At 40.8% G+C, this 27,367-nt stretch overlaps 2 protein-coding genes and 1 long non-coding RNA gene across 3 annotated transcripts in view; 2 read left to right on the plus strand and 1 right to left on the minus strand.

Moving 5' to 3' along the window:
- Positions 1-3,618, minus strand: part of LOC143122427 (calpain-2 catalytic subunit-like) — a 30,566-nt gene extending 26,948 nt beyond the window's left edge. Inside the window, exons 1-2 of the mRNA XM_076283225.1 lie at positions 3,199-3,618; positions 862-931 (exon numbers count right to left, since the gene is read on the minus strand). Coding sequence (XP_076139340.1) covers positions 862-931; positions 3,199-3,435 — 307 coding nt within the window. The 5' untranslated portion in view covers positions 3,436-3,618. The remainder of the gene's footprint in view (positions 1-861; positions 932-3,198) is intronic.
- A 6,766-nt stretch (positions 3,619-10,384) lies between these two features.
- LOC143124257 (uncharacterized) lies at positions 10,385-11,876 on the plus strand. Its single transcript, XR_012987008.1, has 2 exons — positions 10,385-10,568; positions 11,721-11,876. It is a non-coding gene; the product is annotated as an uncharacterized LOC143124257 (long non-coding RNA).
- A 3,336-nt stretch (positions 11,877-15,212) lies between these two features.
- LOC143122450 (uncharacterized) lies at positions 15,213-26,097 on the plus strand. Its single transcript, XM_076283243.1, has 19 exons — positions 15,213-15,228; positions 15,862-15,889; positions 21,278-21,473; positions 21,654-21,773; positions 21,871-21,909; positions 22,045-22,098; positions 22,200-22,274; positions 22,355-22,441; positions 22,555-22,668; positions 22,768-22,860; positions 22,960-23,052; positions 23,152-23,244; positions 23,508-23,600; positions 23,694-23,774; positions 23,861-23,917; positions 24,534-24,703; positions 24,852-24,916; positions 25,550-25,644; positions 25,909-26,097. Exons 3-19 carry the CDS (start codon positions 21,281-21,283, stop codon positions 26,022-26,024), a joined length of 1,638 nt encoding a protein of 545 aa, XP_076139358.1. The 5' UTR covers positions 15,213-15,228; positions 15,862-15,889; positions 21,278-21,280; the 3' UTR covers positions 26,025-26,097.
- Positions 26,098-27,367: the final 1,270 nt, after the last annotated feature.

Consider the following 27,367-nt stretch of genomic DNA (forward strand, 5'->3'; position numbering starts at 1 on the left):
TTTTTTATTTCTTACACAATATATGTTTGAAAATATCACAACTTGCGTTGAGAACAACACAACTTGCATTGTTGTGCACATCTCTGTGTCCAGATAGAGACAACACATTTGTTTTAAGTGTGTATACACATGCAATTAACACAATCCCTCATTAGAGTATTTGGTAATCATAATGTTATTGCTGAAGGGCCATTCACACTAGGAATGACAACTATAAAGATAACTATAATGACAAAAGCATCCACACTGACCAACGATAAGGAACATCTCTCCTCGTGTGGATGAATGTAATGGCTAAAATTTGATGGGTTGATTAGCTGTCAGCTTTTTATCATTCTCAAAATCAATCTGAAAGTGATTCACAACGATATCGTTCTTCATGTCATTATTGTTTACGTGAGGACGTCGTCATTTATTAGCTAGAATGATACTTTTTTGCCGTTCGTTTTTGGTCTGAACGGCCCTTTAGACAGATCTGACAGATCACACTGTCTGCACGGCTGTTCATATTATAGCCTGATAATTATTGTATAATCTACCCAAGGTTACCAATGGAGAAGTCTTTGAATGATAACCCTAAAAACGAATGGCTAACAATGAAAGGGGAAACCCCTTCTGGACAAAGCATATGCTAGATAACAGCTCTGTCTGGAGCTGTCTTAGTTCAACTATTTTTTGGTTCAGATCCAAACAAACTTTATAGGTTGCGAACCGATTTATTTTAGGTCGAAATGGAGTGTGAACCAGAACGGAACCGGTTCTTCGTTGGTGGAGAACACGTTCCTGAGACCCGGTGTCAGGGTCGCTTTGAGGGCCACCCAGCTGCTCTCTGGGGTAGGTGCTGGAGGAGGCGGGGCTTACCTAGCGCTCCCTGACAGATGTCAGTCCTGGTGGCTCCGCCCACAATGAACTCTGGACTGGAACATAGCTCCTGCAGGAGAAAACATAATCAATAAAAACAATCGATTGATGACTGTATATGTGACAACTGGTTACACCCCAAACCCCTGCCTACCAAAGCTTATAAAATATCTGATGCCATCTCATCTGTATCAAATGTGTTAGGTGTCTGAAATATATATGTTTGTATGTGCCATCCTGTGCCTGTGACCATGTACAATGAAAACGTAGGAAACTGTGAAAAAAAATAACTAACTAATAAACTAACTAACTAACCTATTAATACGCTGATCTATCAGTGAAGCACAGGCCAAATCGAACACTGGACACACCCAAACATAAACTTGTTTTAATCAGATAAATGAGCCCATTCACACCACTTTTGTTGATTTTTGTTCATTGCTTTGTTGATGGAATATGAACTGAACACCGCAATGCACACCATTAATTCTTACATAGTCTACAAAAGAGTACAGTCACACCACTCTGAACGGGCTGCTGCTGCTGCAAGAGATGACACCATAAGCCAGATTCAGGGCCATAAACATCTGGAATAAACACAGTTTACTGTTCAGAGTCAAAAAGCCTAGAGACTGGTGTAGACCCAGGTGTCTGTGTGTGAATATGTGTGTGTGTGTATGTGTGTGTGTGTGTGTATGTGTGTGTGTGTGAGAGAGAGGGAGAGGGGGGAGGGGGGTATAGTACTAGGGCCCTAGCAGTCCTGGAGTCTCTAATAACAGCAAATTAACTCCATGATGTGCATTAGGGGTAAAGGTGACTCCTGTGTTTCCAGATGAAAAGGCTACCAATTATAGCCGACACAGAAAATGATGTGGTGAATTGCTTATTGTTTTCCCTACACACACACACACTCACTTGCACACACACATACACATTCCCTCTCTCTCTCTCTCTCTCACACACACACACACACTCTCTCTCTCTTTCTATCTCTCTCTCTCTCTCTCTCTCACTCACTCACACACACACACACACACACACACACACACACACACACACACACGCACATATACAGGACGCACTTGGAAAAATACAAATGAACGCTGAACAGATCTGGTCCAGTTTTGGCAGATATCTGGGTGATCATTCTGTTCTGGTTCTCACTGGTTCTAAACTAGGTGGAATGGTGGTTCCCATGCTTGTGTAAAGACATGAGTGAATCGAGAGAATGGTCTACGGCACCTCCTCCTCCTCGTCCGTCCACAACATGAACACACACGCACCGTACTGTCTGCCGTGCCCACCCCATTGAGAACACGACCAACATATTTCAGCCGAAAAACCGCGAGCCAAGCCCTCCAGATCAAGCAGACCTCATCTACAGGCCGAAATAGCCACCTCCAAAAATCCCACACTTTTTCATTAATAGATGATTTACATGGTTATATGCTTTCTCCTCACTCTTAAGTATCCACATTCACACAACACTGCGCCACAGCCACAGATAGGCTGTCTAAATCTGTTACTGCTAGAGAGGGCCCTGCGTCTGTCCTCAAAACTTTCACTAACATTTAATTCCTGGAAGATACCCACAGTGGGTGGTGCTGTTTAAAGAATCTGTATTGCATAACTAGCAGGAAGCTTATTAGAGGCTATGCACTTGGGCCTGTGTTGTTGACAAGACAAGCAGCACGTCGCTACACAGCTGAGGACGGGACGGCTGCCGAAAATGAGATGCGTTTTAAAGACATTAACGCGCCGAGGATGGATAGGGGCAACAACAGACATTCCGGTGCCCAACCCCGCCTGAGAAAGCTGTTCTAACCCTGGGGCGGGGAGGTAGCGCCGACCTATGGACAAGAACAGTTGCTGCCTTTCAGTGGAACCTTAGGAATTTTGGAATGTATACAAGTTCTCCAAAGTTTCGAACACCGAAACAGAGTCCAACAGAGTTAAAAACAATGTTTCCAATATAATGTTTGCGGCATGTAGGGCATGTAGGCTATAACTTTATGGCTACAATGTGGATTTTTGCGATAGCCTAAGTCATAATTCAGACACGCCCAAAAAAAATGACCTTATGAAGTTTGGTGCTCATTTGCCAAATCTGCGAGGCTAACAGCGATGAATCACTTGCAGACAGGCACGCACAAGTTGCTTGACATCTCAAGTCAGTAATTCATAATTATCTTGGTCCGTGCGTGCGTGCATCCGAGCGTGTGTGTGTGTGTGCGCGCGCGTGCGCACGCATTCACCCCATCCTTATTGAAAACCACAACCGCATGAAATAGTTATGCAAGATATTTTCTTCAATATTGCAAAAAAGAAACAACTTACTCCTGGTCTTTTCCACACAACTCCCCTGGTCTTGGACGAACTGGGCCCGAGCTCTTTAAAACCAAGAGACTCGGGTGCGGCTGCGAAAGTTGGATCCGTAAAAAGTTTGCCCGCACTCAAGCACTGGTTGCGTAGCGCATCATAATCCTGATTCAAGTACTTCACGGCGTTGCTGTTCGTCCCGAATCCTGCTGCCAGCGCCCGCTTCTTGGCCAGGTTCGATGCCACTCCAGCCATAGTGTTCGTTTTCAGGGGTGAGACTTTGCTAAGTCCTTCTTTTCACTCCCTCACGACGATAACGCAATGTCTGCGACGTCCTCCGCCCAACAAAATAGGCGAATACTAGGCTAGATGTGGAGAGAAAAGTCTGGAGTGAGTTAATTTAAAATACTCTTCTCTCTCTCCGCCCCAGGCGTGGTTTGTCATAAGCAACTCAATTGCGTGTCAAAGAGCGAGTTTACCTCTCCCCCTCTGTCATCAAACAGGAAGAAGAAATTAAGGCTAGGATATGCGACTGCAGATTACACTAGTTGTTTGAATGTTGAAAGGAGTTAAATACGTTTACCATTTTTGGAAAACTTTAGGATTGATCGTGTAGGCTACTTCTCACCGCAACTCAAGAGATAAAGCAATGGCTATTGCGCCAATAAATCACAGAAAGAATAGTCTAAACAAGAATGCTTGCACTACCTTTGGTTGGTATGGCATCATGCCCATAAATAAATAGGCTGAGCCAGACCCCAGCATTTTGGTGACTTGGTAGCCATTCGAGGGTATAGTCTCATAGTGATTTTTGATAGGCTATGTGACAGATAGCATTGCTTTTAGTGTTTACGACTATATATGAAAAACTAATAGGCCTAACTAATATATATCCCCACTAAACGTCTACAGGTGATAAGTGAATATGTTTCTGTATTGTATGTTTCCTGAACCTTTATGTAGCCTATTGTCTATTGATGCAGTAATTTATACATTTCAAGTAGGCCTACAGAAACCTTAATATTGTAGGCTGTAATTTCATGTTCCAAATGATTCTTAGATAAATTGTGAAATGTTATTAGCCAATAGTTTGAATATGAGTATTTTTAATAGAACAAACTTTTAATATGAATATTTTTAATAGATCAAAATACTGCTAACAGCCATTAAAAACAAATCTATTTTGCCATTTTAACAACTCTGATCTACATTTTAACAACTCTGACGGCATGAAGATTATCACTGGCCTGAAGAAGAGCAGCAGCTCTGTGGAGGGGGACCTGGACAGGGCGAACCAGCTGAACCACTTCTACAACAGGTTTGAATGCCCTGCTCCAGCTCCAGTGGCAGTGGTCTGTCCACCACCCCCAGCTGACTCAGACACTGCTCTTGTTTGCATGCCTGCCCTATCCCCACCTCCCAGTCTCCCAGTCTCTCCAGCTCTGCATCCCGGTGACACCCAACGACCTAAACCATCATCACCTCACGCCCTGCCCCCGCCTGACGCCTCCTTGCCTGTGCCTGTTGAGGTGTCCAAGACTCTGGCAGCCTTGACATCAAGGAGGTGGTCATCCCCCAGCTCCCACCCTCACACCCCCTCAATACCAGCGCAACATTCACCTCCACCTTCACACCATCACTGGATATTGCACCCCTCCCCCACATGACAATCACGAACAATGAGGTGACAACGACCTCAGTCAACAGCCATCAGACACACAGATCCCAGATGCACCCCTCCCCTCCCCTTACACCCCCCATCATCACAACAGATCAAGTGAGAGCTCAACTAAAGAAACTGCACACCAATAAGGCAGCGGAGCCTGACAGACTGTGTCCAAGGCTACTCAAGGCCCTTGCTGCTGAACTTGGGGAGCCACTGAAGCACATCTTCAATTTGAGTCTACGCCTCGGACAAGTTCCAACACTGTGGAAGACATCATGTCTCACCCCCGTCCCTAAGAAGCCACACCCTAGTGAGCTTAATGACTACAGACCTGTTGCTCTTACATCACAAGTGATGAAAACAATGGAGCGACTGGTCTTAGGTATGCTCAGACCCCAGGTACGCCATGCACTAGACCCGTTACAGTTTGCATACCAGGAGAAAGTGGGCGTGGACAATGCCATCACTTATCTTCTACACAGGACACATTCTCACCTAGACAAGGGGAAAAGTGCTGTGAGAATCATGTTCTTTGATTTCTCAAGTGCTTTTAACACAATACAACCCCTCAGACTGGGAGACAAGCTCTTGTAGATGGGTGTGGACGCTCACCTGGTAACCTGGATTACAGATTACCTGACCGAGCGACCACAGTTCGTCAGACTGAAGAACTGTCTCTCTGACACTGTGATCAGCAGCACTGGAGCGCCACAGGGAACTGTGCTCTCTCCAGTCCTGTTCACCCTGTACACATCTGACTTCTATGGAGCTAAATTTGTCTCAATAATATTTGTATATGCGCAGAGGGGGATCCACAAATATTTCTTGATTTGCATGTGTGTTTTGATATCTACAAATAAAAAAATCATAATGGTAACTCGTATATTGATTTTTACAAATATAGATGTGCATTTGTAAATAAAATGTCATATGTAAAAAATGGAAAATTTCATTTGTGAAATGTGATTCTGCATTTGTGGATCACCAGCACACGCATTAGGGTGGTTCACAATATAATGGTATGACCAAAAGTTTTCCAAATTTTGCCAGATCGCATTTTGCCTTGTTCCTATTGACATTTTGAACATCTGTACCAAAAATTGAGCCAATAGGACGCCAGTAAAGGGTGGCACACTTTTTCACAATTGCTCAACCTAAGAATGCATAACTTTCGCAGGAACCAGAAACATGAACAAAATAAAAGATAAGTATGGTCATTAATAATCTCTCCCTGTACTAAATGAGTAAGAACATTAGAACAGTTAAAACACTATTCGGTGTATGATGACTTTGTTTTTTTTGATACTTTATCTCTGTGTCCTTGCACAACACGGAGCAAAAATTGCTTTTGACTTTTGATATGATTTTTTTATTTGTGGATGTCAAAACACGAATGCAAGTCAAGAAATACTTGGAATGTCGCCATCTACTGGATTGCGATTTCTGTGTGAAAGTAGGCCTATTTACGTGTGGATTTGTGTGACTTTCATTTAAAGAACGTCTCAAAAACACGTAACTTTGGAAAGCGAAGAATGCGTGTGCTGGTGATCCACAAATGCAGAATCACATTTCACAAATAAAATTTTCGGTTTTACATGGATCCCCCTCTGCGCATATACAAATATTATTGAGACAAATTTAGCTCCATAGTAGCCTGCTAAATATCGGAAGGTGACCTTTTTTTCTCCCTTTTACGTATGTGTCACTTAATATTCATTTCTGTACAAAACCAAGACGGGAGATTCTTTAGAAAACGCACCCACCCCATAAGTGTAGCCTAGGCCTATCTAAATTATCGTTATTAAAAAAAATGACCTAGTACATGACTCAAGAGCTGTAAAGACTGCGTGCATGGGTGGATTATGAACTTTCGGGCCCCTGGGCCCAGATGTATTAAGGGCCCCCCACTAATTGTTGCATATGTGGGAGGGGGGGTTTGGGGGTCCTCCCCCAGAATTTTTTACATTTGTTTGATGTGATTTCCTGTATTCTGGCGCATTTTGGGGATGGCCAATACATTCAATCAGATTCATAGCCTGCATCCTAATTTGTTGATATTGAGGCAATGATTCCATGCAAAAGCTTGGGCTTCAGGGCCCCCTGACCCCATGGGCCCCTGGGCCTGGTAGGCCCGTGCAGTAATCCATCCCTGACTGCGTGTAGCCTACAAAAGCGCATGGAGATTTTAATTTTGCAACGAGAAACTGTAACACAGCTAGTCTAACATTAACTTGTTTGAGTTTTCTCCCCAACGATTTCTCTGGTAGTTCTTCACTGATCTGAGATAATGAGCGAACTACCTTAAGTAGCTAGCGTCTCGGGAGAATAAAAAGTTTAAAAGTTTTTTAACATCCAGTGTAATGGTGGGCATGTTAAGTTAACCGTAGCATTACCTACACAGTAGCCTAACCCCATGGTAATGCGATGCGAGTGATCATAATAACATATAAAATGTGATATAGTCCTTGATAAATAACTAGGCTATGAACTCATAAACAACAGCATTTTGTCACCATTTGTCATTCACCGTGCTGTGAATACAGCATTAAGATGCTAAAGAGCTTGAGATTCAGAGAACCTGCATGGTTGTGCTCATCCTGTCAGAAAATAGCAATTTGAGCAGTGATCATGCATCATATCAGCGCAAGCATGGTTTGAAACTGGTTTCTGGGGATGGTGTTTACACGATCCTTCACTGGGCTAGTGCCTGCTGTTTTAATATGACCGTGCTGATGCTAACAGCTGCAGCTCCCTCAAATCCAGGCCCGTCGCTAGAAGGCAAGCAAACTAAGCAATTGCTTGGGGCCCCGAGCTGGCCAGGGGCCCCAAGACAACGACTGGTTAAGAATAAAATGCAACGACAAACTGTGAGCGCCCCTTTGATAGTCAGTGAAGTGCAACGACACTGTTACCGGCAATACCGGGATCCCCCTCAAGGGGGCCCCTCTCAGTAGCCGCTGACAGCAGCCAGCCAGCCAGGTTTGTGATCTCTGCTGCCGCGAAAATATAAAACAGGCAGTCATAATGAAGCGGAGTTATGCGTCAGCCAGATCAGCCAGAAAAGAAAGAAGAGAAAGGAAGAGGATGACAAGAAAAAACAAGATAGTGGTAAGTGATAAATTACACTGGATAAAATAGCTCTACTTGTAATGGTGTAATGTAGCAGCAGGAAGGCTAGCCTAGCAAAAAATGTTTATGTTAACTACCTGACGGCCCATGCTGCTTGTAACAAACTAGAACAGTTAGCGCAAGTTTTTTTCCGAACGGACGGAATATGGTTACATACAGTAATATGTTTATTAACGGGATAAGGAAGATGCAGATCTGTTCCAGAATCACTGTTTATCGTATTTAATGGGTGATTCTCCAACTATGGTACTTTTTGGACCTGAACATTTTCAGAAAATGAAACATTTTTAATTAAAATATTACTGGCATAATTTGTTTCCCCAGTATGCCTAGATACCTGCCCTGAAGTTGGCTGTGCTGATTTTTATGGAATAATATGTATTTTTTTACATTTTTCCAGACAATGGCAAAAGCAATGGTCATTTCCACAACCGAACAAAAACAAGCCAACCTGTCTACCTATCACTACCATGGAGACAGATGTGGAAAAGACGGTCATGGAAATGACATTTTCCCACTTTCCCTCTAATATCTCATGTTTGACTAGCCTGTTAGTGTTAGTTTTAGAGTTAGCATTAAATAATCTCAAATTACACCTAATGAAATTGTAAAAATCCAGAATTTTTCCCATCGGAATGAATTATGAGCGGTTCAGAAATGACGTACAATAAACATACTCGCGGTATTTCTCATATTTACCTTGATATATCTCCTATGTATTAACCTCTGCTGGGATCATTCTTTCATTCAGCCATGTGGATCCCTCTGGAGTGTCAGTTGCTATGGTTACTGAGTATACAAATCTAGAATACTGAGCCTGGGATTGCATTTTATGCAGAGGTGTGGAAATGACGGTGAACCCAAGGGACAAGTGTTTAACATGTTTAAAATATGCCAAATCGAAAAGAAATATAAAAACAAATAGTAGATTTGAATGAATTGGGTTATAATGCATACTTTCTGTTTGAATTTAAAATTATATCAGTATTAGATTTTAAGTGAGATAAGGTCGAAGACCCAAAGTCTGGCCTAGGGACAGAGGCAAAATAGTAAAAAACGCATATAAAATGTCTTATATTTTATAAAAAACAACATAATTAAACAATGATTTTTTATATATAGGTTCCCCTAAATATGTAGTAAGTGTGAAAAAAATAAAAAAGTGGAAATGTTTTTTATTTTTTTAAATATATGTCAAGGACAGAAAAAGTACCATAGTTGGAGAATCACCCTGCTATAGCTTTGTAGGTTTTGATGAAAGTGGCATAGCCTCTCTGCTATACTAACTATTCGACCGTGATAATCTATTTACCAAATGGGGGTTAGGAAAACCACACGATAAATTCCGTGCATCAAAGCAGACTGGACGCCAGCTGTTTACTGTCTTTAAAGCACCAGGTGCCTCTGTCTAATTCTCAAACAGCAGAATGCTTAAATGCTCTGTTAAGCTACAAGTAGGCCTAGGTTAACATTATAACATTATGTATAACATTAGCTTGGGATGTTTTTACAGTAAGCATTTGTAGTTGTGAAAGCAGCTGCATCCCTTCTAAATATCAAAATATGGAAATGCTAACATATCTTTTATTTCTCCCTCAAGGTGCTTTGCTTAAATTTCTCAGCCCTCAGGCTCTTCCTAAGGATACCTCCACTGATGAAGGTAGAGTGAATTTCTCTCACTGAGCTGAGCTGTTAATGACCTTTTCCAATATGCTAACAGTGAAATGGTCAAACGTACTTCACAGGTAATTTCAGATTTTCTTTCAATTATCTTCCCAGGTACACCATCAACTTCATCCTCCATTCATGAGGAAGAAGCTGACATTGGATTTTATGGTATGGTGGTGTTTTTGCAAATGTTCAAAACTAATGCACAGTATATATATGCAACAGCAGTATTTGCACTGTCAACATTTTTTATTCATATGCTGTGGTTCCTGTAGGCTTTGCGTGCGGTGTGTGTGGGGGGGGGGCCTCCATGTCAATTTTGCTTGGGGCTCCCAAATTCCTTGAAACGGCCCTGCTCAAATCTATATAGGTTCTCATGCATATTAGGCTAGCTTTTGCCAATGAAAATGAATGCAACATAAAAAAAACAGTAGGCTACTGCTCCCAACTGAAGAAACGTTTACGTTACTGTAAGGAAATTATTATCATTGTATAACCATTTGTGTAAGCAGAAATATTGTTGTGCTGAGTTCTAAGAACAGAGAGTTCAAGTTAAATGTTGTTGTGCTGAGTACTAAGAAGTGTGGACCCAGACAGACAGGAACTGCACCCTGTCTGTGTGTGTGTGGGTGAGATCCCAGATAGCAAGGTGACATTGATATGATGTTGATTTTCCATCCAAATCATCATTTTGGTTGAGATTGAAATCTCAATGGTAAATAGCCATTGAATCAGCATTAGGGTAGACTGAGTACAGTTGAGACATGTGTACAGTTGAGACACCTTAAATATCTTGCTTGCACAGCAAGCCCAAGTTGTGATTTTTGCTATGCACATGCGTATTAGTGCCCTCTTTGATCATGGAAAATTTGAACGACACAAGTATCTCCCATCCAGGGATATCGGCAAATGTATTTTTTCCAAAGTAAGATTTTCACTTCACCATGCACCTTCGACAATGAATAGCTCATTACACTTATGTTACTGTTAAACGTAACTGGTATCATTACAAACATTATTTCTTTGTCCTAAAAACTGGCATATTTTATTGCATTGTGTCATGTAAGGTCGTTGCAAAATCTAGAGAAATGTGTGAGGTGGTCAGCGGGGGACAATTGAGACACACATTGGATTGTGTTAGGTTACTTGAACATTCCATTTGTAGGCTACTGTTCGCTATCTGTTCCTGTGTCACATTTTGTTCATGATGTATTCCTTTTAACCAACGCTAATTTAAATGAAATGAATGAATTTGAACTACAAACACTTTGCAATTGCTATGTTTTTATTTATTTAACTTTCCAACTAACGGTTAGTGAACTATACATCATTAAAGATGGGTGTCTCAACTGTACCAGGTAGGTGTCTCAACTGTAGCCTATAGGGTAGGCTACAGTTGAGACACAGTCAAGACAAAAAATGCACCTTATGTTTATGAGCTAATTGTGGAAAATATAAACTACTTATGGGTATTATTGATTGATATTGATATATTTTAGTCTACAAGCTAAGGAAATGCCATGTGGAATGTGTGGAATATCACTTCTTTTCAGTATCTATTTTTTGTTTGATTTTGTGTGGGCAAAAAGTGTCTCAACTGTACTCAGTCTACCCCAATCCTGACAAAAACCTGACAGTGCATGAATATCGATGAGAGATATCGAAACAACATCAGTTTATAGCTTATGTTGCCATAATCGATAGAGCATCGATGCATAGTTCACTAAAAGATATTGAAAAGTCATGGATTTATGGTTGGCTGGGAAATCTTAATGTGGTGATTGAAAAGTAGTGGATTTATAGTTGACCGCGCGACGAAGTTTGAACTGTCCAGCGGGAGATCAGAGCTGCCCGAATGGCTGGTGCTGCTAGCAAACACGGCATGTTCAATGAGCTCACCCAGCTTGCGAAACTGAATTATTCTAACACTATCTTCAGCCTGGCATTTTGACAGCAAACTCAACAAACATATAGAATATATATTATTATTCTAAAGTTTCAATTATAAGTAGCCTTCAGTTTCAGTTGAACATATTTATCTAACACTGTCTATCTCTTTTTCTTCTGTTTCTGTTAGGTGCCGCTTCACTGTGCTACTGGATGGTGGAGGAGGGCTGACTGTGAACCGGGTGGTCTATGGATGCTATGGATGGCAGGGAAGCACAACACACGTGAATTTCTAAATGAAGAGTGAAGAGTGAATAAATGCACTTGATTTTCAAACTGATAACAAGTTGTCAATGGTTATTTATGCACGATTGTGTAGCCTAAACCAGAAATACCTAGGCCTAGTCAAATTTATCCTATGGCTGTAGATAAAGCAGGATATGCATTTTTAGAATTGATTTAGATTAAGTGTTAGTATAATTTGTATTTTAGTATATTTAATATATTCTTTATCTTCTACTGCCCTTATTGCTTAGTTGTGTTTTTTATATTATATACTTTTAATTACTTTTTCTGCTGTTAGTGAATGTGTGTGTGTTGTCTGTATATGCTACTGAGACCTTGAATTTCCCCTGGGGATCAATAAAGTATCTATCTATCTATAATGTCAAAGTTTCCATTCATACTCCATAAACATTTTTATTATTTGTATTTATATATATATATGCTGTTGTTCGTGTTTGTAACATAGCCCGTAGTAAGTTTTGACACACATACAGTATAACAGGTTGTCAGCAAATGTATGAGGAGGGTACAGCAATTCAGGCAATTCAGGAATAACATTTCACTCCAATATGTTACTAAAATTCATTTTGAACATGACTGTATCCAATGTTAAGTAGGGCCTACTTGAGATATGCTAATGTTTGAATATCTCATAGATAATTGATAATCTAATTCATACCATTTCATAATGCTTGTAAAGCAAAATGTAAATGTAAATATTGACTTAATGTAAATAACCAGCTGTGGGAGTGTTGTGGGAATATCTAGGCCTGAACAATTTCACCTGCAATGTGTCCCTGCATAAGATGGTGAATAGAGTGGGTGAATTAACACACACACACACACACACACGCACGCACGCTCACACACACACACACACACACACACACACGCACGCGCACACACACACACACACACACACACACACACAATGTAATGCTGTCATTTATTTTCTAACGGCGTTATACCTGGCCAAAAATCACAATGAGACTTATTTCCCTAAAGGACTAGGCCTACTAGGCCTGGATAACCTGAGAAAGGCTTGGAAATTTGCTGAAGTGATATTACTTTTTTTTTTAGAGAAAATACTGATATGAGTGCACAGAGAAAATGTAGGCAATGGGAACGGGCTTTGCTCAGCTCTCTTCTGTAATGAAATGCATTTCTTTGGACAGGTAATGCAATGCATTATTAATGCAGGCTCCTCAGAAGGCATCTAGCTCCCCCTGCTGTTCAAGATAGAGAACCTCCGCAGCTGTCCTATAATAGCACCGCAGTTACATGGATGGCTGAATGAATGACTGAGTGAGGCGTTCAAGAGCTGTAGCCCACGTAGACAAGCTAGACCAGGGATGGACTGGGACAAAAAAAAGGCCCTGGACTTTTATCCAAATAGGTCCATCAATAGCGCGCGCACACACACACACACACACACACACACACATACACACTAGCTGTGTGTAATGACACAGTCTCACAATATTATTAGTATCACATTCAAAATAGTGAATCATATTTGACAAAAAATTATCCGTATTTTGCCTCATGTCTTCGTTCTGTTGCCTAAACCATCAGGGACGTCATACACCATCATGGTAAAGGTCTATCAATAGCCTTGAGTGTCTGTTCATCCTTTTAAGATTAACAGACAATACACATACATACAAAGCCTAGAAAGTGGTCAGGTTGGTGCATCAGTAATCACACCTTAATAGGCTACATTATATTACTGTTTCATCACACCTAAATAGGCTACATTATATTACTGTTTCAACACACCTAAATAGGCTACATTATATAATTTCTATTTCAACACACCTAAATAGGCTACATTATATTACCATTTCAACACACATAGGCTACATTATATCATTACTATTTCAACGCACCTAAATAGGCTATATTATATTACCATTTCAACACACCTAAATAGGCTATTATATCATTACTATTTCAACACACCTAAATAGGCTACATTATATTATTACTATTTCAACTCACCTAATAGGCTACATTATTATTATTATTTCAACACACCTAAATATGCTTCATTATATTACTATTTCAACGCACCTAAATAGGCTACATTACTATTTCAACGCAAAAAGCCTACATTATATCATTACTATTTCAACGCACATAGGCTACATTAAATTATTACTATTTCAACCTAAATAGGCTATTATTACCCTTTTTGGGGGCGCACATTATACCACATTGTTGTCAATTGCGCATTACATGCAGAAATTGAAAACTGAGTGAAAGGCTCAGAATTAGTGTATTTTGCAGGTTTGGTGTGAAGTTATGGTGTTTTAGTGACAGGTTTAAAAAATATATATTTAGCGTGTGGCCTGCCAACGTGATCTCACGAGATGGCGTAAAATAGCACGCCACTTTTAAAGCAATTTAGCGTGTCATGTAACGCCTTTCAGTCTTTTAGCGTGTCTTTTCACGCCCATTGTGGATCAATGACAGCCTGTTACGGCGTGTCATTTGACGAACTAGTAAAAAGATATCAACCCAGCTTCCATCCAGCTTGGAGGGACATTTCAAGGTAAGACGTCAATCGGTTGTAATGATTACAATTACATACTAGCCTATATTACATCATATTTCCATTTTCTCTCCCCCATCATTTTGCAAAATTGTAAGATTAGTATCGTTAGGTTTGTTAGCCTCTATTCGTTGTTTGGTGTATCAGCTAAAGTTAGGAAACGTTCCCACCCAGCACACAACGTCTTTTGGACGTTGATATCTGGGCTAAATCCCGTCGGTCCGTTATGGCCGTGATTTCAACCAAAATTAGACGTAGAAAATCAGTCTTTGTTTGGCCGGTCCATTCTGGTCTAAATAAAGACGTCTTTTAGACGTCTGTTTCAGACCACATATCAACCAACTCAATACTGTTATAAATTAATTTAATCTCTTGGTAGCCATTTTAATTTTGGTCTGTTTTCATAGTTGTTGCTACCAAAATGGCGGTGTTATTAACAAAATTAATGTTCTTCTGGTTAATAACGGAAAGGAACAGCCTGTTGCAGGACGAGTTGGAATGCTGTAACTTAGAATCTTGATGACAAGAACGACTTCGAACGCGATACAGCCAATCATGTTCAAGCGCGGGAACTCTCCGTTTTGGTAAATGCATTTCTAAAACCGTTAGAGCTGTGGGTTTTGAGAAAGCTGGAGAGCGGTCAGAGATATAGCGTAGTGAGCGATTTTGTAATAGTGGTAGATTATATAGTAGATTCATACATTAATAGCTTAATAGATAATAGAATAATAGTTATATATCGATATTATACTTAATAGTAATCATTTTTCCATAAATTAATTTGTTCCTGTTCGTCTGTTTGTGTACTCCTGTTACCCTATTCCCCTATTCCAGGATAAATACAATCATCATTTTCCAGGTGAGTTATAGTGTTCATTTATGAATTTAAATAGTTTAATTTCTTAGGTTTTCACTAATACAGATGACGTGAGCCTGCTAGCTGCTAATGACATTACCGGACTCTAACGTTACATGGCTGGCTAATACTAGCGCTAGCTAGCTGCTCAAACTAGCAACGTTTCTCAAAGTGTCTTAGACAAGGTCTTGATAGCTAACCTTGCCAGTAACGTTAGCACCGAACTAACGTTAGCTACCGATACACCTGGCAAACCATTATGAGTATATATGCATGTTCCTGATCTGGCAGACATTAACGGGTGCATCACTGCATCATATCATAGTGTTTGCCACTGACTTTGGCGCCATTATCTAAAATTTGATTAGAAAAAAATATGTTTGCCATCCCAAAGCATACCAGAGGCGCGGGAAGATATTTTCGGCGGGGGGATTCCACGGTCCATTTGCGGCTTGCATCCTTTCTGTTTTTGTTGTTTAGAAAACGTTTTATACTATGCTTGAATTCTTAGGCTTAGTTAATGCATTAGGTAGGTGTAAACATTGTTTGCTTTTAATCCATAATCGTTTTTCCATAAATTAATTTGTTCCTGTTCGTCTGTTCGTGTACTCCTGTTCCCCTCTTCTCCCATTCCAGGATAACTACAGAAATCATCATTTTTCAGGTGAGTTATAGCGTTAATTTATGCATTTAAATAGTTTCATTTCTTAGGTTTTCACTAATACAGATGACGTGAGCCTGCTAGCTGCTAATGACATTACCGGACTCTACGTTACATGACTGGCTAAAGCCACTCAAACTAGCAACGTTTCTCAACGTGTCTTAGACAAGGTCTTGATAGCTAACCTTGCCTGTAACTTTAGCACCGAACTAACGTTACGCTTGGCAAACCATTATGAGTATATGTGCATGTTCCTGATCTGGCAGACATTAACGGGTGCATTACTGCATTCTATCATAGTTAGTGTTTCCCACTGACTTTGGCGCCATTATGGAATGTGAAAAAATATGTTTGCCATCCCAAAGCATACCAGAGACGCGGCATATTTTCGGCTGGGGGTGCGGGGGGATTCCACGGTCCATTTGCGGCTTGCATCCTTTCTGCTTTTGTTGTTTAGAAAGCGTTGGTATTGAAGTCTTAGGCTAAATGCATTAGGTAGGTCTAAACATTGTTTGTTTTTAATCCACCACACAAATAGCCAGATACAGATTCTGGAATTGCATGCGTGCATTCTAAATCTCTCTCCAAAATGTGCCCGTTCTGTGGGCTTGCAGGCAAAGTAGTTCTGCTGTGCTGCATAGTTGAACGAAAACATTTGTTTATTGTAGCCTACAGAAAAATATAAATAACCTACTGTCAAGCGGTCAATTGGTTACAGTGCAGTCAAGAGTTGGAAGTAGCCTAGGGCAAATTAATTTACGAACCAGAACGTGGGCCATACAATTACCTAAGCCTCTATTGTAAAAACGTCCGCTAGATAAGACAGTTTAAATCGCCAACGACATTGTTTTAGCAGTAGCCTACCCTAGGCTACAGATTATTTCTTTAAAGTAATTACTCCACTACTGGCTCATTTATCAAACGGGTGCTTTCACTCGTCCTCTGCAAATTAAGCTACAGGTAGTTCGGTGTGAATAAATTCGGGTTTGCGATTGACAACATTGTGATAAGTAGGCTATACTAACTTTGCAAAGTTAATGCATCAATTTTGAACTCAGTTGTGTAGGCTACACCGCGCCAGTTGTAATCTGCATGAACAGTCCTTCTCAAGCCACTGATTTGATTTGCGTAGGGGAGATGTGGGCTGAAGCCAACCTGTTTGAGTGAACAGTGCAGCTAGTAGCCCGGTCTTTTCTGACAGTCCGTTTCAGTAGCAACTAGACTTTTTGACGTTCGCTATCGCATAATTTAGGACTTACTACTATGTAATGTAGTACTACTATATAGGCCTACATTACATACTGTAGGGATAACGTCCGCCGAGGTGTCCCGTTATTCACAATTAATGGACGAGGCTGAGGCAAAGAACTCCTGAGCGCAGCACCCGAGTTTGTAGGCTAACTAGTAGGCTAAACAGCATATCACTAACGTGCATCATCAATCGGGAATTCGCTAAATGAAGTGGGTGCTTTACTTATTGATCCGGATCAAAGAGACAATAGATTACAAAGTGGTGTATTTGTAACTTAAGGGTAGATGATTGTGATTCATTGCAACTTCAGCAAACAGCATATCACTAACGTGCATCAATCGGAAATTCGCTAAATGAAGGAAGTGGGTGCTTTACTTATTGATCCGGTTATAGCTTACAAAGTGATGCTTTTGTAACTTCAGTGTAGATGATTGTGATTCATTGTAACTTCAGCAATGTAAGGTACCTTCCTTACCTTCAAAAAATAGCTCCTTACAGCTGAAGCCCAGTCTACAGTCTGCCTCAGTGAGAATCCTAAACTTTCTCTGTGTTCAGTTACATAATGTTTCTCTGTGTATCCCTTACATAATGTAGGTCATCATAAATGGACTACAAAAGTAGTCACGTGACTTTACCCTTCCACTTACTCACGGTAGCATGGTTTGTTTATTAGCCTGGTTAGCATTGACACTTAACACTTACTGCCAGCTCTTCATGTGAGTAGGAGCACAACACTACATCGCGCTCCGTTATTACAAAAAATATGTTAAGCCAGTCAAGCCAATTGCCCGTTTTGATCAGTTTGAGATGAAGCGCCCTAGTGGTGACGTCGCATGCAACTGTAGTTTGTTATCACCATGTTACAAAAAAAAACTCAAAACAATTCAACTGATCCTAAAAATAAGGTATGACCACAAGAAGCAATAGAGGTGACCCCAGTGCATAGCAAATGGAAGGCATTAAATTAAGTTCCCAATGTGCACCGAGATATATTTTTTCTAAAAAAAAAAAAAAAAATCTCATCCACTCCACTAAAATCTAGGAACGCAACCAGTAGGTAGCGATGTGATTACTTTCCCTCCCTATAAGTCATTATATGAGAGATATGTGAGTAACACCGGAATGGACGTTACAGTTCTTCAGTAACTGTAACAAGTTACTGAAATTTGAATTCTAATGCGCTACCTACTTAGTTACTCAATAAAGTAACTAAATTACAATACATTTGCAGTAATGTTACTTTGTAGGCTAACTTGTTACCCCCAACACTGGTCGTTGTGTGTGATTGTGAGTGTATGCTGAATTGTAATCATGTCAAGACAAATCTGATTGGCCAGTACACTGAAGATAAATTAAATAATTTTCAAATTACTAAAATTATCCCTCTCTTAATCCCACACCCCAAACATGACATACAATATGTCGTGGAACAGAAACAACAACCAGAGATATGCCTATGGCAAGTTGTGGATGTGTTTGTATAGTCTTCCACTACAATCTTTGACGTTAATTAGCATGTTTTATATTGAGGTTGTTAATTAGCTAGAGGATTAAAAAGGTCATTTCAAAAATTCCCCTCTTGAAACAAATAACAGGATAGTATTTTTGTACAGTTTAATCTATACTCCAAGCTCATAATGGCTGTGTGAGAGAGCATAACCCGAAAGACATGATATAGCCTACCTAAAGTAGCCAGTAAAATAAAGTATAAACATTACAGTATGATGACCCAACCACCCCCCAACCCCCATAGTTTTAGAAAATTCTGTGGGAAACACTGCAAAGTTAGTCCAGCAGTTAGATAATGTTGACAGTTGCTTCATTTTATTAAGCAATATGTCGTTTAATACAGTTGATCATTCACAGATAAAAGTAGGTAGCTAGTCAAACATTAGGAAATATAATTTTTCAGACATTTTGTTGGTGATCCAAAACACCATCTGGAATTTGTGAAATAAGTGACCCTACTACTTTGCCGGAGATTCTTTTTAGTAATTTCCCATGCTGCACTGCATCTTACTGGACATGACCAAAGCATGCAAACCTCAAAAACACAATACTACATTGTATGATTTGTTTCTTGTTTCAGTTTGTGGTCTAAAAACTATGGATTCGCTCTACCTCAGGAACTGGAGAAGGGTTGAGTCAACCATAAAGCAGTGGGCTACTGAGGATGAAGAGAACTCAATGGAGTCAGAGTCCACTCACGATGATGACATCAGCAACATTGATACGGCTAGTGGCAGTGATGACGAGGGATGTGACAGAGAGGCTGTGTGGCTTGAATCTGAAAACGAAACAGAGGCAACGTCGGAAAGTGATCTTGGGAGTGACTTGGCAGATTGGGCATTGGCTAACAAACTTACCCATAAGTCAGTAAATGAGCTGTTGCACATTCTACAACGACATGGACATGAAAATTTGCCAAGGGACTCGAGGACCCTTCTGTCAACTCCAAAAGTAGTGAGCTTGCAGGAGCGATGTAATGGCCGCTACATTTACTATGGTTTAGAGAGAGGCACACAAAGAGCACTTCAACAGTCTCCTGCCTGTATAGACCGAATTTCCTTGTGCATAAATGTGGATGGTGTGCCAATTTTCAAGTCAAGTGGGACTCAGTTCTGGCCCATCCTGGCAAAGGCAGAGGAATTAGAGCCATTCATAGTCGCACTTTACAGTGGCACATCCAAGCCTGAGCCTCTACAAGAGTACTTAAAAGACTTGGTGGAAGACATCAATAATCTCTCAACTAGTGGCTTTCAATATAACGGGGCAATTGTGAAAATTACGGTCAAAGCCTTCATCTGTGATGCCCCAGCAAGGGCTTTTCTTAAAAACATCATTTATCATACAGGCTATAATAGCTGTGAGAGGTGTGAGGAGCTGGGTGAATGGAAAGGAAGAGTGGTGTTCAACTCAAAAGAGAAATTCCCTAGTAGGACAGATGAAAAGTTCTGCCAGGTAGCCTACAAAGGACACCAAAATGGAGAGACCCCACTGTTAAGAGCAGGAGTACCATGTGTGACGTCATTCGTCCTTGATTATATGCACCTTGTGTGCCTTGGTGTTGTAAGGCGAATTCTGCATTTTCTCTGCCGTGTGACCAACCCCCGGAAACTATCTACCAGGCAGAGATCTGAATTGTCTACAAGACTTGTAGGGCTAAGAAATGAAATGCCAAGTGAGATGGCAAGGAAGCCCAGGGCAGTCACCGAGTTGGATCGATGGAAGGCGACAGAGTTCCGCCAGTTCCTTCTTTACACGGGACCTGTGGTCCTTGATGGACTGGTTGATCAAGATGTGTACGATCATTTTCTCTGTCTGACAGTGGGAATGTCCATCCTGCTTACCACCGATGCCGACAGGAGGAACACTCTACTCCAATATGCAGCTGACCTGCTGACCTATTTTGTTAACAGTTGTCAAGATATCTATGGAGACAGATTCACAGTCTACAATGTGCATGCGTTAAAGCACATTCATGAGGATGTTGCACATTTCAGTTGCTCTTTGAATGAGATTTCTGCTTTTCCATTTGAGAATTTCATGCAAACCATCAAGAAAATGGTCAGAACAAGTCATGATCCGCTGACTCAAGTGGCAAAGCGACTGGCAGAGAGGCAGGATCTGCAGGGGGCAAAATCAAAACAGGCCAAAGAAAGACTTACCGTTTCAGTGAGGCCCAAGGATGCCTGCTTCGTCCTAGGGGACAAGAGTGTGGCCATCATAGAAGAAGTTGGAGAAAATGGAAATTTCAATTGCAGATTTATTCCTGAAAAGCACACGTCAAACCTTTTCATAACGCCATGTGAATCAAAGCTGATAGATATAGCATTTATTGGCAATACCACATACCGCATGGCAAGGACAAAAATCCTTCAATCCAGTGACCTAAAGAGGAAAGCTGTGTGCATCCCATACAGAGGGGGGCATGCAATTTTTCCACTTCTGCATAATTGAACAATGAGGTACAGTGTTTCCCACAGAAAATTAGTTAGTCAAGGTGGGGGTGTGCAGGGTTCTGATGGGGATGTTAGTCCGCATCACTAAATAATATAGGAATCCTGTCGCGCCACTATTTTTTATATTGTGTTCAGTATAAGTCTGTTGCATAATAACTCTACTTTTATTTGTTTCAGATTATGGCGTTTGCGAGGGCTGTGTGGCAGGAGGGCGATAACGTTTTTGAAGGGGTGCTGCCAATAAATTGGATTGACGAAGAAAGGAAAGTCCTCAGATGGCCAAAAAAGGGACGGGCGTCAGCCTGGAAAAACAAAACAAATCCAGCTGGAGACTGGCTGGACTTTCCCCTCATAAAAATAAAATTTACTTCAGGTATGTGATGCTTAAGGCGAGACACGGCAGGTGAAAACATCGATTTTTCATGACCTGGTCAAATTTGAGATTTTGGGCTAGTTTACATCCATGTAATTTTTCACACTGCTATAAAGAAAATTTCCAAATAACACATGTCGGTTGGTTTACATGACTTTGCAACTTCTGACTTTTTTACAGAAAGTGAAAAGGAGTGCACTGAGTTTAATTATACATCGTCAGCACAGACAGATTCAGAAGACCCTCCAGAACTGGGGAAAAGGGCAATAAAAAGAAAGCAATTTTCTGATTGTATTGAAGGCAAGCATACTAACAGCTGTTTGTAATCCATCACATTCCAAATGTTGAAACATTTGTATTCCTGGAATGTAAATTAACTTTTGTTGTAATTCATTAGAACCTGAACTCTCAGATGAAGAACCCAGACCCAAAAAAAGTGAGTCTGTGCACCTTTCTTAAATTTTTATTGTTTTTGCACATCGCCAGGGTTGTTTAATGTAAAAAGTCTTAAATATGTCTTTGCCAAACAAATACTGTTTGCGACATGAATACTTTCTCTGTTTCTATGTAGGCAAAAGCACAGGACTGCTCAGCAAGCCACCAAAGCCACCAAATATGACTAATGGTAAGTCAAGTGGACTAGTTAAGAATGTCAAAAGAAATCCAAATCAGTTAGCAGGGAGAGAGTTCAACATTTTTTGGCATGATCATTTATATTTGTTACAGAGACACCCAGTGTCAGAAACCAATCTGAGGACCAGACCTATTTGGATAATACCCAAACTCTAGATTCATCATATAGTAAGTTTGCCTAAATGGACTAAAAAAAGAAATGTATGGATGAATCACTCAATTCAACATGTTCTCTCACTTTGTCACAGCCCACCCCCAGAGGAGCCCCTCCCCCTCCAATCATTCTGATGTTGGGGGTGAGTCCTGGCAGGATAGCTCACCTTCATCTCCAAGGAGTAAGTTAACCGAATTGAACTCAAGAATAAAGTGCCTACTTTATGTCCACTTTCACCACTTTCTGTCTAACACACGACCCCAACATGTTCCCTGTCTCTCACTCTTGTCACAGACCAGTCCATAAGGAGCCCCTCTCCCTCATCCAGGAGCCCCTCTCCCTCATCCAGTCATTCCGGGAACCACAGAGGAGGCTCCCATTCTGGTGGTCCTCCTAGAGCCTCAAACAGTAAGTTGGCCTGAATGAACTGAAGCAAAGAATGCTGTCTGAATGTTACTGTATAACACACAACCCCAACATGTTCCCTGTCTCTCACTCTTGTCACAGACCAGTCCATGAGGAGTCCCTCTCCCTCATCCAGTCATTCCGGGAACCACAGAGGAGGCTCCCATTCTGGTGGTCCTCCTAGAGCCTCAAACAGTAAGTTGGCCTGAATGAACTGAAGCAAAGAATGCTGTCTGAACGTTACTGTATAGCACACAAGCCCAACATGTTCCCTGTCTCTCACTCTTGTCACAGGCCAGTCCATAAGGACCCCCTCTCTCTCATCCAGTCATTCCGGGAACCACAGAGGAGGCTCTCGTCCTGGTGGTTCTTCTCGAGCCTCAAACAGTAAGTTGGCCTAAATGAACTGAAGCAAAGAATGCTGTCTGAACGTTACTGTATAGCACACAAGCCCAACATGTTCCCCGTCTCTCACTCTTGTCACAGGCCAGTCCATGAGGAGTCCCTCTCCCTCATCCAGTCATTCCGGGAACCACAGAGGAGGCTCTCATCCTGGTGGTTCTTCTCGAAGTTCAAACAGTAAGTTGACCTAAATGAATTGAAGGAAAGAATGCCGTTTGAACCTTATTGTCTAGCACAGTGGCACAGTGGTTCTCAAAGTGTGGTCCAGGGACCACTGGTTGCTTAAGATGTTGTTCTTTGAACACAAAGAGGCTCCCGTTCTGGTGGTTCTCCTCGAGCCTCAAACAGTAAGTAAATGAACTGAAGCAAAAGATGCTGTCTGAACGTTACTGTCTAGAACACGACCCCAATATGTTCCCTGTCTCTTACTCTTGTCACAGGCCAGTCCATGAGGAGTCCCTCTCCCTCATCCAGTCATTCCGGGAACCACAGAGGAGGCTCTCGTCCTGGTGGTTCTCCTCGAGCCTCAAACAGTAAGTAAATGAACTGAAGCAAAAGATGCTGTCTGAACGTTACTGTCTAGAACACGACCCCAATATGTTCCCTGTCTCTTACTCTTGTCACAGGCCAGTCCATGAGGAGTCCCTCTCCCTCACCCAGGAACCACAGAGGTTCCCGTCCTGGTGGTTCTCCTTTAGCTTCAAACAGTAAGTTGATCTAAAATTAATGAATGTGTCTGTATAGCACATAACACTTAATCTAACATTTTCAATGTCTGATGTTCTTGTCACAGGCATCAGGGCCCGCTCCCCCAGAGAGAGGAACAGTGTATTCCCCATGGAAAATGACAGTGAGTTTTAAATATTCTTGCTACAACCAGATGTTTGAGCAATCTAGAGCTCTAACCACATTTTTATTGTTGATTTTAATCAGTTCAAATTGGAAATGTGTCAATCTGTTGCATTAAAGTGTAATTCCGGCGAAAATTGACCCAAGGGTGTTTTTCTGCATTAAAACACATCAAATAAGCCGTGGAGACAGTCATTTTCGTTGATCAACCACTACAGAGCTTGGCCATAGCCCCATATAGTGGTTGATCAACGAAAATGACTGTCTCCAGTAGGGCACATTGGCCTGAAAACATGCCATTTTTAAAGGGGCAGGTATGGCTCCAAGGAACTGACTTGAATGTTACAATTTTATCTTTGAAAAGATGGAATGTTCATGTTGCACAATTTAATACAAAACACTGCAGTTAATCTGAGTGAAGATATTCTGGAATACCAGTGTCATGCAGTAATCGTATGTTTACACATATCAGACATGATCCTGAAAGATAGTCTTTGAATTCTATGAATATGGCACTAGATCTAGATGCTAGATTTATCTTACATGTATAACCAAATCACTAGGCTATAGGAAGAGATTGAATAGAAGATAACTAATCCGAAAATGTCACATTTCAGAATTCCAGAGATGTGTGATGAAAAAATTGGTGGAGATCATGGAGGTGGTGAAAAGAATTGAGGCAGACCACCAAAGGGGAGGGACAAACCTATTAAAAACCATGACGACCATGGACGAGGTCCTCATGTTAGAAGACAAGCTCAATCAGGAGGAGGAGAGACAGGCTCTGGTAAGATATCATATACCACTTACCACAACCAATGCAAACTGATGAGGGCATTGATGACGTGTTGTTGTCTTATGCCCTCATCAGTAGGTTATTGACTTAATAATTGGCTTAAGATTCTATATTTACTGTCTATTTACTTCTTTCACAGTTGGCACAGTTAAGCAAGGTCGGTGGGAAGGACATAAAAGACTGTGTTGCAAAAATTTTGAACAGGTATGTTCAGATACAGGGTACAGTACTTCTTGAAAATGTAGTTTTTGCTGTTTAACCTTTATGCTGACCTTATTTGGCCTGTGGCCTCTGATGTTTCAGTCTCTCTTGTGTGCCTTTGTCTATTGCATTGTCTCTTTCCTATTTAATGAAATCCGGATCGGTTTTAAGTATAAGTATAAATACTCTTTTGATCCCGTGAGGGAAATTTGGTCAATCTGTGAAACACACTCAGCACACAGTGAACACACAGTGAGGTGAAGCACACACTAATCCCGTGAGCTGCCTGCTACAACAGTCTGGAATGGCAGGAGACTTGTCATGATTGCTACAACAGCGGCGCTCGGGGAGCAGTGAGGGGTTAGGAGCCTTGCTCAAGGGCACTTCAGCCATTCCTACTGGTCGGGGTTTGAACCGGCAACCCTCCAGTTACAAGTCTGAAGCGCTAACCAGTAGGCCAGGGCCTAATTTTAGTTTTATTGTAGAAAGAATGAACATGAAGTTGTAATCCGATTACCGGGAGTGCACTGCACACATTATAGAGACTCCACAACAGTCTAAAAAAATCTAGTGGAAAAAGTAATCTCATTTTGAATTTGTATATACAAATGTAACTTTATGTGCTAATCTTTTCAGATTGATGACAAATGGCCTGATGTCCCATTTCAATATGATGGGCCATGGTGGGAAGACAGCTTTTAAAGCCATGACTCTCTATGGCGTCCTAACAGGTATGGATCTCTGATACTGGGTTATTTATCTTTCATTTGTTTGTTCAACTTGCACAAACATATTTTGAACAAGGAAGAGTACAGCACGGGCTACACTCTGCATTAACACATTTGTTCATTGTCCATTCATTTCTCAAGTTTGTTAAAGTCTCGATTAGAGCAGTTTCACATGTTCAAGTGCTGAATCTGCTATCTGAGTTGTCTTTGCAATATTGCCACTTCAGCACACCTAGTCTAATGAAAATGTTTTTCTTGTCATTTCAGCTGCTGTTAAAAAATGGAGTGAAAGGGCCACCGACCATGACATCGGGAGAGCTGTGGCAGACCAATTAAAACATGCGCCTGGACGCTCTGGTGGTGGAGGCTTTAAGAACAATTAATAAAGGGATAAAGAAAGCAATCAGTTATTAAAATGTTTTGTTTGACTTATAGGCCTGTAATGATATCAATATTTCAGAATACGATTATCACGACAAAATATATCACAATAACATTATTGTGATATCAATAGTAATCATTATAAGAAAGCAAACACTTAAAGTATATTACATTTCTTATTAAATGTCTCTCTATTCAAAAACATAAAATTTTACAGTACAACTCTCACTTTTTCCCAAATTCCCAAACCAGGTCAACAACAATAGTTATTTTCGACTGAAAAGACAAATTTGAACATGAAATTGAAACTAGGCCTATATATTCCCTGTAGTTATAAATACCTGTAGTTTCATTGTTTCTATAGGCATAATTCTAATTGCAGGTAGGCTATCTGGAATGGCAGGAGACTTGGTCATGGTTGCACAAACTGACAGCTCATGGACAAACGATAGCCTACATAACTTACCTCCTGTCAGAGCAGCTTAATTAGTGATAACATGTGGTGATGCTGTTATGCTTTGATAGCTCATAAATATCACTATACATAGGTATGTTTTAAGCCTACTTATTTATTATTTTTTTTTTACAAAGAAACGTTTAGCATGATCTTCAAATTCATAGTGATGCTATAGGCTATGGGCATCATCATACGAATGCAAGATGGGAGTTACATTACAGCCTACTTTGCATAACATTTCCAATAGGCCATGTTTATGTTAGTTAGGCTAGTTAGTTAATTAATAGAATTAGATACAATCTCTTGATATCGCCTTTTACTGCGCAGCGTACGTGCATTTTCTAGCTGCGGGGCAGAGCAGTATAGAGACTGGTGGATAAATGTTTTTCCATCCCCTGCATTCTCCATCATGTCCGGCATGTTTTCAAGCCTACACAATCAAAAGTTTGGCGTTGCTATGACATCAGGTTTGCGTGTGTGACATTGAAGGGAGCAAGTGAGGAGACATCACGGGAGAGAAGCCTAACAGGAAAGAGCGTTCCGATCGCGTAAAAAACTCACCTGTTGATTTAAATATAGCCTACCATTGTTGTGCTACACGGTAAGTGGGTGCATTGTTTCCACGATATTCATATTATCATGTTTTAATGATCACAAAACTGGTAGGCTATATCGCGACACCCAGCTGACTTGTTTATTTACAAAAGCCTTGTATTCAATTATGTATTTATCATCTTATAGATGATGGGTTAAGTTAGTAAATAGGAAATGCATAATGCACATTTTTAAAAGCCTATAATAGGATAATATAGGCTTATAAATGAATACATAACAGCAATATTTTAGTCGAAAATAGGTCAATGGCAGCACCTAAACAAGACGTGGTTT

The sequence above is a fragment of the Alosa pseudoharengus genome, unplaced genomic scaffold, assembly GCF_046254945.1.
Source record: "Alosa pseudoharengus isolate Yale_2024_CS ecotype anadromous, Long Island Sound unplaced genomic scaffold, YU_APseudo_1.1 YU_APseudo_1.1_scf_1, whole genome shotgun sequence".
Taxonomy (NCBI): Eukaryota; Metazoa; Chordata; class Actinopteri; order Clupeiformes; family Clupeidae; genus Alosa; species Alosa pseudoharengus.